We start from the raw sequence: 12,308 nt of genomic DNA, 5'->3' as shown, positions 1-12,308 counted from the left end.
AGTGCAGCAGGAATTGACACAGCAGCTAGTGAGTGGCTGGCAGGAAGAGGAAGTCACAGATACTGGCAGAAGAAAAAAGCCTGACAGACAGAACCACACAGTGGACAGAGCTGAGAGGCTTCACCAAAAGCAGACATTTGGATCTGGCTGGCACAGGGAAGCCAGTTACTGTGCCTGGAGGCACAGTGTGTGAAAGGAATCCAGACTGGAGGAGCAACCAGCAGGAGATTCCTATCTGAGCATTTAAAGGGGCTGGTAGTCGCACTGTTTGTCTGACTGTGCTGGACTCGCCTGAAGAGAACTCTGAAGCATCCAAAGAGTATTTGAACTGAGTATCTTGTTTAAAGGGACAGTACCCTAAAGAGCACTTGTGGAAGGACATTAAAGGACTTTGCCTTCTTTAGTATAGTTGGCGTAAGTTAGAGGCCCTACTCCCAACCTGGTTAGGATTGATATTTGTACTAGTTGGCCAATTAAATTTTAGTTATTTAGTTTAACAAATACTGTTTTATTATTGTATTCCTAATGGGGCCACCCGTAGGGGCATTCCTGGGTCCTACTAGGTGGAGGCACTGTGCTAGTAAGTACCAGGTACCCAGTCTCTCTCAATACCACTGCAGAGTGGCTCAGGTTTGTGAAGGAATTCACCGGCACACAAGATGTGCTTTAGCAGGGCAAGCCCTTACATTTTTTTAATGCAACTAAATAAAACTGCAAGTGCTTGCAACTACTTAAGCACATCTTGTGTGCTGGTGAATTCCTTCATATCCTGCAAGTGTGGTGGCCAATTCCTCTATCACTGAGCACCAAGAGGAGAAATATAGGATATGTAATGTGTGCGTTAACTCCAACCTTGTCTGTCCCATGCCATCCGGTAATTGCCACGCATGAAGTATAACTGAGACAAAGGGGTATCGAAAGGGTTACACTGGTTTCTGAATCGTATTGCTTTTATTTACAAAGACCTTTGCTTGTTTATAGTAATTGTACTTTCTCTAGTGCAAATGTAAGGGTTAACACTGCAATTATGTGGTCAGTTTTGCAGATTTTTTTTTTCTCATGATGGTGCAAATTAGTTTATGCTTTTTGAAGTTGCAAGTAATTTAAGTGACTGGTTTCCTGCATACATTGTTGTATTTTACTTAGTTCTCTACTTAGTGGGCTCATTGTTTAATGTGTTGCTGAGCTAATGAAGGGTTGCTACTTAGTTGTCCATCAGTAGGCAAGGAATTTCATGTGATGTCTGCAATTCTTGCTACAATTTGCATAGTCAGGTCAGGCTACGCCTGCTGCATTGGGATTATAGCAGGGTGGTGCTGTTGGCAGACGGTCCCTCCCTAGTCCTAGCTCACTGTAGCTGTTGTGTGAGAGATACCCCTCTCCTCCCAGTCTCAAGGGAGGTGCTTTGTGCCGGCATTGCTGCCACTTGTTACTCTTCATTCTGGCACGGTAGGTAAGTAAATCAGCGTTGTCTGGAGGGTGGGGGCAGGAGGCTTTCAGGGTAGAGGTCCGTCTGCTTTATTCATGGCCACATTGTTTGTGTTTAATTGCTAAGCTTTGGATTTCGGTACGAGAGGCTGGATATGGAAAAGAGAATCTCCTCAACACCCACTACTAGCTAGCCGATTTGCATGCAATTCTGACATGGGTCTTGCTGCAGACTGTAACTTGTCAGTTTCAGGCTTTGTGCATATAGTGTCCAGTTTGTAATGGAAATTCATGTAAAAGAATTGCTTTTCTATAATGCTTTATGTTCCCAGCTTGCTCATTATGCATGTGATTAAACATGGTACCCATACTGGTTTCCCAGTGCAGGTGGCATAGCGCTCTAGGTTCATTTTTGCAGAAAACTGGATGTTTTTACCAACTGGTGTATGAGTTTGATCAGCCTTAACCACTGAGTTGGGGGATTTTTTTAATGAAATGCTCCTATTGAATGTATATTTCTGTTGATATTTTTAGTGTCCTTACCTAGGCAGACTGTATGGTAGATCCTCCACATGTATAATGCAAGCAGAGTAGCATGGTCTTTGCACATTTGTATGCTCATAATAAAAATGAACCACACTTAAAAAAAAAATAAAAAAAATAAAAAATAAAATGAGTTACAGCGAAGCTGCTTATTCTGCTAACCATTCAACAATTGACATATGAACAGTTTTTATTGCATTCATTTTTCAGGCATTGCATCGTTTGCAGATGGGAAAGTTGACTTTGCTGTAGTGATAAAGCAGAGCTTGTAATATATCCAAAAATACATAATTTTGCCACTTGTAATTATTTTTCATATTCCACAAGTTACTTTGCTTTGAATATTCTGAGGATTCAGTACTGATGTGGATGTTGGGATAAGTACTGTATGCATTAATGTTTATCATGCTGTAAGGATATTGCATTAATAGTTGGCCCAATAGTATACCTTTTTGTCTAGGGTGGATTGTATTCAAATACTAGGCATTCCTGGTATCGCCAAATCCTCTGGGACAATCAATCTGCCCTGTAGGCCTTCATTTGAACAGTCTCTCATTATGGAATAGCTTTTCTGAAACGGTTGAAAGGTTTTTTTTTTTTTTTGTTTTTTTTTTAACACTAGTGAAAGTTACTTGGGAAATAACCAGGTTTTCACTGAAACACAAAGGCGTTTTGTATGTGCAGTTCTGTTTTGATTGCAGATTACCAAATTTCCTTCAACCAGTTTTCTTACCCAAGGTAAACCCGATCTACCATGTGCAACAACTCTAGACATGCCTTACCGAATAGGGATGCAACGAACCCAGGATTCGGCCGAATCCTTCTGCCAGGCCAAACCGAATCCTAATTTGCATATGCAAATTAGGGGCAAGGAGGGAAACCACTCTTTGTCACAAAACAAGGAAGTAAAAAGTTTTCCCCCTACCCACTCCTGATTTGCATATGCAAAGGTTTCCAATTGAGTTCGGTATTCAGCGCAAAGGATTCAGGGGTTCGGCTGAATGCAAAATAGTGGATTCGGTGCATCCCTGTTACCTAACCATCCGAATAGTACAAATAAAACACATTGCAGCGATCCGGCTAAAGGTGGCCATACACTGAGAGATCCGCTCGTTTGGCGATGTCCTTTAGGTGGCCAATATTGGGCTGATCCAATCATGGGCCCTAGGACCCAACTATCGGATCCTAACGATGGCTAATGGGCGGTTGGATCGCGGGACCGCATCAATGAACAGATGCGGCCGCGATCCGACGGGATTTTTAGTCCCGTCCGATCGACATCTGGCCTACTTTGGCCAGATATCGATCGGGGAAGCCCATGGGAGGGCCCCTTACACAGGCCAATACCCTGCCGACTCTGGTCTGTCGGCAGCTTTTATTGGCCCGTGTATGGCCACCTTTAATCACGGAATTGTAGTCTTTCACATTTTCCCTTTTAAAGTAATTTTCTTCTGTGTACAGTGCTTTTAACGTATTGCATGTGTCTGTATTTCACTCAGTGGGGGTCATTTATCAACACTGGGCAAATTTGCCCATGGGCAGTAACGCATGGCAGCCAATCAAATTGCTGCATTCGTTGTTCTACTTGCAGCTGGCTTCAAAAAGCTAATCAATGGTTGCTATAGGTAAATGCCCATGGACAAATTTGCTCAGTGTTGATAAATGAGCCCCAGTATGTCAGGTTTACAAATCATGTTTGCTACTCAGCTGCAAAACCAATACTTTACACAATAAAATATTGTACCTCTAGCCATTTCTTGATTGACTCCCACTATTCGAAAAAGTTACTTTGGAGGTCAAGTTGCACTATGGAGCTTTTATGCCACTGGTTTAGCTGCTTGGATGAATTACAAGCATAACAAGTGCATGCACAGTGGAAGTCCTTGTGCCAGGTTTGATTCTTCTGCCTCAGGAAATATGTTCCCCAGATATATTGATTATTATGGGTATATGATTGCATGTCTTAATGTAATTATAACGCTGACCTTGTTTTATACAAAACTGTGCCTTCTTTTGTAAAACGAGATCAGCCTCTGACTTATGAAGAAAAATATTTTTTTTTGTACAAAACCCCAAAAGTGTGGGATGTGAGTCCTTGGCATGCTGCAGATTCTGATTGTATTTTACTAAATCAAGTGACCTTTACAAGCAAAAGTAAACTAAGCAGAATAAGGTTTTGCTTCGGGCATGGTTAATATTCACTTAACAGTACCTGTGAGTAAAAGGGAACTATTGAATATATTCTGCTGTGAACTTAAATTCTCCTTATTATAAGCTTGACATATGCAAATCTATAGAAATGGGAATTATTTGCTGCTAAGTATAAATGTTCTTTTGTTGGCATACCTGTATATATTTCTTTTCCATTGTGCCTCTAATTCAGATAATCCCACAGGATTTTGGTGGTGTCTGTAGCACGTAGGCAGCTATATAATTTTCAGCATTAAGGAAACTGCTGTTTTATTCTCAGACTGTCTGGAGACCTAACTATTTAGATATTGAACAGGTGGGAATTGCCTCAGAACTTAATTGGTGCTTGCAGGGAAGGTTACTGATTGTTTTTATGTATTTTTAATTGAGCCAACATAGTTACAATAGCTTTTATAACATCCCCCCCCTTACCTTTCTAGAAAGATGATTTAGGGAGAGCCAAAGATTGCTGGGGCTGCCCATCCGACACCCCAGCCCTTTCTACCTGCAGCAATGCTGATATTTTCAGACGAATAAACGCCATGCTGGACAACTCTCTGGATTTCACTGGTGTTTGCACCACCCCAAACACAAAGGGCAAATGTGAACACCTTCAAGGTTAGTATTAAGCCTACAGCCAACCTCAAAGGTAATTCTTCCTCTTTACATTCTGGGTAGGGACACCTTTGCATACTTGCATGTATTGCCAGCAGACAGTTGCCATGGAGAGCTGGCACAAGCCTTTGGGGCAAATTTGCTGCCACCTTGACCCATTAAAAATTTAAATGCCTCAAAATCACCATATGTGCCACTGTCTGCGGTCTATTGCCATGTCTTTTTCTTAACTTACTCAGATCGCTTTTATCTGTAGCTGATGGTAGTCCGTAGTTGCATTAGATCAGGGCAGGCCAAGTGACTTATTTGCGTTTTAAAGGTATTTTGTGGCCCTTAGTCTGTTTACAAGCCTAGCATACTCTTGGATATCACTTTGTGGCCCACAAATAGTTGGGGTATGAGCCGCAAAAGGGTTAAGAAATAACAATAAATAGCAATGGTCCAGTTTCACAAAGCAAACTGGCAGTGTAGTTCCCTCACCACCCCAAAAGAAATTATGAGCTACTGGTACAGTAAAATTCATTTTGCTTTGTCCAAACAGACCAACCAATGACTTTTTGTGCAAGTATTGCCAACTCAAGATTGCATTTCTGCCAAGCATACCAACCCATTGAGTTGATCTGAATAAAATAAGGCCATCCACTTGTATTTTCTTTTTTTTTTTGACTAGGGGTTGTCGATGTGTAGCTTTTCAGAACCTATTGATTCCTGTAAAACAATTTGTTTCTATTATGTGAGTTAGGCCACATCATTTTGTATGGGACCCAAGAAAATTGCCCTGCAATTTGACATTCCCAGTCTTGGGTTGTTAAAATCTACTGATCCACTGGGTTTTGTGTAAGCCTAGCAGCCTGGAAAGTGCTGAGTACATATCTGGCACACCCAGCTTCTAATATTTAATCCAAGCCCTCATGAAACCAAACCCAAAATCAATGCAGTGTGAAATAGCTTATAGATAAACCTGTTTATCTATCTATTTATTTTACTAAAATGAATCCGCAACACCTTCCAGTAATTCATGTGTTAAACATAATAAGAAAATACAATTGGATGGCTCGTTCCTCTGATTTTATTACTTTTGACTATAAACTAGGCTGTCATTTGGTAAACACCCACAATCCCGATGTTGGGCATTCAATTCTCAATAATAAGCCTGCTTCTCCTCTGAAGGTTATCCCTGTTACTCACTGATAAACAATGTTCTGCTGCCCAGGCTCCTGTCTGTACCCCTAGCAAACAGATTATGCTAGCACAGTTGGAAAGCTCTGCGTTGCTGCTGCTGATTCAGGCTTGGAGCCTGTCCAGAACTCTGCATAGGGGAGCTGGAAGGGGTGGGAAGAGGGATGAAGGCTGGGCTACTCTAAGCAGTCTCTGCGTTTGTGTGCGCAGAAGGAGCTGCCTGTTCTGACAGCTGCAGTTTTTAACACTTCTTTCTGCCTTGCTTCCCATTGCATCAGTTAAAGCAACTGTTACTGATTTTTAATTTGCCTGATCTATCATTCGATTTAAACGGCAAACACTGTAGGTTGTATGGCCATTGATAGGGTGGTCTAGCTTCATGGCAGCGGGTGCCATTCGACCCGCTGCAGGTGAAAGTTGGATGCAAACCTAGGCTTGAAGCATATAAAGTGGCATTGTAACACATTTCTTTCATTTCTGCAGACTACCAAGATACAGAGGGACCTGCAGCTAGCAGAATGCTGTTTTCCACTTCACATGAACCTCTTCCTCGCGGCCTTCCAGATACCAATGACTTGTGCCTTGGTCTTCAGTCTCTCAGTCTTACAGGGTGGGACAGACCCTGGAGCACTCAGGACTCAGAAGCTGGTGGACATTCAAGTACTCAAACAGCTGCTCAGTCTGGTAGGTACTAATTGTTCATGTTAACTTTGTGGCCAAAGGCTGGCTTTTTAGTTACTGAAGAGTTGGTGTATATTAAACTGTACACACACCAAACAATTCATTCTTGGTCCCAAAAATTTTAAGACAATAAGCCATTTATAAGAAAATTAAGAGCATGTTTAACCAGCACATGAGGGAAACCTAAATTATCTTGATCTATGTTTTGCTGCTCTCTTGCTGCACTAAATTCCATTGCATTCCATGGGACATGTGGTGGCTGTTAAGGTACTTTCCATTAATGTAGAAATAACATTAATACAAATCTTTAGACATTGCTACATGGCACAGGGATTCTGTTCACACAGTAGTATGGCATGAATGTTCTGTTCCTTACCTAATTAACTATATGGTATAGGCAGAGCTCTCATGTGTATATACTATTGTACCTTTTTACAGGACCAACTCCTTCCTTTGAATGGTAGAGTGATGGGAGTTGTAGTTCACAACTGCTTAACGTGCGGTCTATTTTAAATGCCTTCTTAACTGGCATATCCGGTAAAGCTGTAGACTGAAAGCTCACGAAGAATCAACATTCTTGATCACTCATTTACTTTGTATGTGATAGATGCCTAATATGGAAGAAATTATTCTAGCTGGTGGTTAGTTTTGAAATGTAAAAAGCTCATTCAGTTGGGCTTATGTAAAGGTGCATAAACTGAAGGTCCTGAAATTTCTTTTTTTTTTTTTTTGACATGTCGTTCCTTAAATTAAAATACAATACCACCTTTGCCATTGTGAACCGATTCTGAAATGTGATGTCCCTGTGCTTTCCAAAGAATTTACTCCAACTGTGGAAAGCAGAGGGACTTAAGTCCCAGAATTCATAGTCACCATGGTACAAAGTGTGGGGGGGGGGGTTCAGGTCTGGCCTGAGATTCAAAATAGGCCTTGACATTCAAAGTAAAGAGGCCCAAACAGCCCCCTCCAGGCCACTTCCACTTTCTATGGCATCTTACAGCAGCCCATTTGGCATTTGCCACAACCCACAGATTGCCAGTCCGGTCTTAGAGATACTGACACCAGAAATTAAGCCATTTTTACATCTATAATACTATTGGCTTTGTTTGCTAATTATAAATTTGCCATAAATATTTGCTCAAAGCTTTTACATTAACCATCTGACTCACCGTGCATGTCTAAGGGGGCTGCCATATTTGTGTAGCAGAAGTCCACTAGCTTTATATACTTAACTGACAGGCTGAGAGGGGACAGTAAGATTGGCAAAACAGTCAGGTTTAGGAACATCAACTAAAAATTTACATACATCAACTAAAAATTTACATAAACAGACCTCTTGGCAAAAAACTAGCAACATGACCTATAGGTAACTTTTAATGTACATTCGTATTTTAAGTTTTTTTTTTTTTTGCGTTACTATCACCTTAAGGATTTCACTTATTGCTTCAAAATAGCTGATGATCTCAACATGCAGTCATCCAATTTATTTGTGCATGACCAATCTGGATGACATGCATTCAGTAACTGCATATTCTCTAGACTTTATAGGGTTGCATATTCATAGGAACTTGTGTTTGGCATGGGAAGTTTTAAGGTGAACCTACATGCTCTGCCACTGTATTAGAACTGGTTTTGCAGAAGCCTTCAGGAGTCGTGTCAACTGCCAACTTCAATACAGTTCTAGTGCATGTGGTGAGGGCCAGAGGGTAGCCAATATATGCAGTGAAAAAAAAAGCCAAGATATGCAACCTGCAAAAAGGCATGAGGAGAACAGTCCATCTGTTTCCTGCTGCTCCAATCATGTTCGCAGCTTGCCCCAACTAATTTAACAGAAGTGTGGCAAGGCAAGTGTCTCCACAGGAGAATTAAAGCCAAGTGGATGGAATAACCTCACTGAAATAGTTTTTACAAAAGCCAATTGGACTGTGCTGCGTGTGGCCACTTTTACTTTCAGTTTTGTTTTTTTTTTACTTTATTTTTAAAGCAGTTTGACTTTTTGGCTCATCATGGAAGTCCACCTTTTGGTGATGGTCATGACAAGATTACATATCTACGGTAATGCCGTCATTCAGCCATAGCTCCACAAATATATAGAACATGTGTATAGTTTCACCCCAAATACCATAATTGCCACTTAAAATGTCTATGATGCACACCTCCATAAGGGGCTCATTTTTTTTTTTTTTTTTTAACAATACGTGTTTATTCAGATTTAAGGGGCTCATTTTTAAAGGAAATGGTAAGCAATCTGTTGCATAAGTAAATGAGCAATAACCCTTAATTGTGAGCTTTTCCCTGGATTTATGATCTGTTGTTCAACTAAATGTTTTTTGAAATGTCTCCAGATTCAGATCTACCTACCAAAGACCTCAATGTTTTTTTTTTTATTTGTGGAATAATCCATTCCATTATCCACGACTCCAAATCACAGGAAGGCCATCTCCAATAGACTCCATTTTAGTTATAGAATTGTTTTTTCCTAATAAAATGGTACTTTGTACTTCATTATGACTTAAGCTAATTAAACCTTATGAGGCAAAACATATTGGGTTTATTTCATGTGTAAATGATTAGTAGATTTAAGGTATAGTGATCCAAATGACACAAATATCCCTTTTATGGAAACCTCCAGGTCTTGAGAATACTGGATAACCATATATATATAGAAGGTTATGCCAGATGTCACCTGAGTTTCTAATTGTCATGGGGCCAAGGAATGCTGGAAGTATTGCTAAAAAACGTCAAGTAACTCTTTGGAACTTTTAACAAGATTAGCCTGTGATATTTTATAAATATTCTTGATTCAACAATATTTGAATATAGAGCAGTGCCGTGCAGATTGAGGTTATGCTTGGTAATTCATGTGACTCAACAATTTTCTGAAATGTTACCCTAAAAGTTGCTAGGAGAAACTGACTGGCTGAAGCAATAGTGGGTGCAGCAAAGCCTTTTTTTTTTTTTTTTTTTTTTTTTTTTTTTTTAATCATTTAATACAATAAATAGCTTGTTCCCCAATATAAAATGAGGGAGCATTCAAATTGGTAGATTTTTGTTTTTAAGTCTGCCAAATCCTTGATTTTGATGCATAGGACCGTTCAGAATGTTTGGGACCTGGGGTTTTCCGGATAACAGATCTTTCCATAACTTGGATCTTCATACCATGTCTACTAGAAAATCATTTAAACATTAAATAAACCCAACAAGCGGTTTTGTCTTCAATAAAGAATTTTATCTTAATTTGGATAAAGTACAAGCTACTGTTTCATTATTACAAAGAAAAGGGAAAATGTTTTTTAAAACGTGTATTATTTAATTATGACTAGTCTATGGGAGACCATCTTCCCGTAATTTGGAGGCTTCTGGATAACTGGTTTCTGAATAACTGATCCCATACCTGTAGTTGGTTCTGACTTAAAACATTATAGCAGAAGCCTGTTTTATTCAGGTCTTAAAGGGCATCTATTGTTGAAATATATCATCTTTCCTAGGCTTTGGGGAATGATCAGGTTATTTGTAATTGTAATGCATTTTTTTTTTTTTTTTTTTTACAGTTTTGAAGCTATAATAGCAGTTACCCTGCCTGTCGGTGTATTCCCCCACAATCTGCTCAGTTCACTTGTAAAGAAAACCTCACATCTGCCTATCATCTGCAGATGGGTTTTTTTTTTTTTAGTGTAACCATTTTGCAGATACTGTAACACCATCCAGAAACCAAAGTTTAGTACTGGGTGCATAGAGGCATAATGGCCTAGTCCTGGCTCTCATCCCTGCAGAGGCTGTTGCAGTGCAGTGATTCAGCAGAAAGGCCCTCGGCAGAGCAGTTGGTGCACCTGATGCCAAGCTGGTCCTAAAATAGATCCTGCAGAGGAATTAGAACTGCAGCTCTAGGCTTGGATCTGGCTTTTAACATTGCTTGAAATTGTCATGTCTCTACTACTTCTGCTAAGAAGGTTCAAGGCAAAACTCTTTATGTATGGCAACCTATGAATGTATATGCTTTCTATAACATAACACTAAAATGAGCTTGCAACAATTTGTTATATTCTCGCCTTTGCTTGTTCATTACCATTGTGTAGAAAGGTGAGAAAAATACTGAAAATTGTTAAACTGTAGTAATGTGTGTAATGAAATTAAAATCTGCCATTCTCTTCAGTCTTTAGCATGCTGAACAGCCCCATGGGGAAGCCAAGCCCCTTGGGCTTTCTGACATTTGATCCAATTGGTTCAGACCTCATGGAGAAGTATCCTACTCCTTTGCTGCGTAGCTCTCGATTGGACAGCCGCTCTATTTTGGATTCTCGCTCCAGCAGCCCTTCTGACTCTGACACTAGTGGATTCAGCTCTGGATCAGACCACCTTTCAGACCTAATTGTAAGGAAACAAACATGTCTTTGTGCTTTGCTGTTGTACACTGAACACCATTGCTGAGGCATAGTAACCCAAAGCTTTCAAATAGGTGACCAATATATGCTACCTGCTGGTAGGTTGCCATATGTGACATTATCTAGCAAGCTTTGCTTACATTAGTTAAACTTATTTTCAGGGCAGACTTAATTGGCATGCCAGTTCATATGAGTTAACATTTGTCACTGGTCTTGTAAGGACTATACTACACTCGTTGTGGCTGCTGCCTCAGCAGGGGACTAGCCATATTTAATTGAAACGGGTCCTTCTTTTGCATTAATTGTGGATAAAGGCAGTCCTTGGCCGCTTTCATTTTGCAGACTTGAAAGTCGTCCTGCTTGGTACTACTGATCAAAAACATTGCTATAGCCCTAACGGCTATATCATGAGTTCAAGAACAATGTAAAGCAGGCCTGGACTGGCAATCTGTGGGTTCTGGCAAATGCCAGAGGGGCTGCTATGAGGTGCCATAGAAAGTCAGTATTCAGTGGGCTGGTGAGGGCTGTTTGGGCCTCTGTGTGGGCTGATTGGGTCTCTGTACCTGAAATGGCAGGGCCTATTTTAATTCAGTCCGGGCCTGATGTAAAGGTATTGGGTTATGAAGCTGGCAAAATGATTAAATGCTTCTCTGTAAACCTATTTCATCTGAAGTCTCAAACTGCAGGGCATATTTATATAACAAACTTAGTTCAACATCCCCTTTAAATAATGGGTAATATTGTGCCTTATCTGTTCATTAAGCATTAGGAGGCAAAATTAGTTTTCCACCAACATAACGTTCTGTATAGGACAATTACATTGATCCTCTATATATGAATATGAACTGGCTTTCTTGTTTGCCGATTCCTGCAACAGTTAGGGCCCTTATGGTATTCTGAAATTAACAAATTAAAGGCACAATATAACCCCTTGCTTAAAGGGGTTTACCTTTGAGTTAACTTTTAGTATGAAATAACTAAAAATCCACAAATAAAAATCAATTGATCCCAGTCAATTGCAAATTAGTTATTTAGCTTTTCATTCAGCAGTTCTCCAGGTCACAACTTCAGCAATCTGGTTGGGGTTCAAATTACCTTAGCACCCACAAATTGATTTGAATAAGATGGAGGGAGCCTGCATAGAAAGAGTAATAAAAAGTAGAAATAATACATTTGTAGCCTTATAGAGCCATTTATTTATTTTTTAAGATGGGGTCAGTGACTCCCAGAAGAGTGCAAATTACACTAAAAAAAATGAAGACCAATTGAAAATTGTCATAATTGACCATT

General features: G+C 40.0%; 1 protein-coding gene across 6 annotated transcripts in view; it reads left to right on the top strand.

Annotated features, from left to right (window-relative positions):
- cpeb1.L (cytoplasmic polyadenylation element binding protein 1 L homeolog) overlaps positions 1-12,308 on the top strand; it is a 42,769-nt gene that overhangs the window by 7,702 nt on the left and 22,759 nt on the right. For 4 of the 6 annotated variants that reach the window (XM_041585019.1, NM_001090603.1, XM_041585018.1 and 1 more), the window contains 3 exon segments: positions 4,602-4,779; positions 6,439-6,639; positions 10,790-11,007. In XM_041585019.1, the coding sequence (XP_041440953.1) occupies positions 4,602-4,779; positions 6,439-6,639; positions 10,790-11,007 (597 nt within the window). 6 annotated transcript variants of the gene reach the window in all.

The sequence above is a fragment of the Xenopus laevis genome, chromosome 3L, assembly GCF_017654675.1.
Source record: "Xenopus laevis strain J_2021 chromosome 3L, Xenopus_laevis_v10.1, whole genome shotgun sequence".
NCBI classification, from domain to species: domain Eukaryota; kingdom Metazoa; phylum Chordata; class Amphibia; order Anura; family Pipidae; genus Xenopus; species Xenopus laevis.
This window is presented reverse-complemented; position numbering and strand designations above follow the sequence as displayed.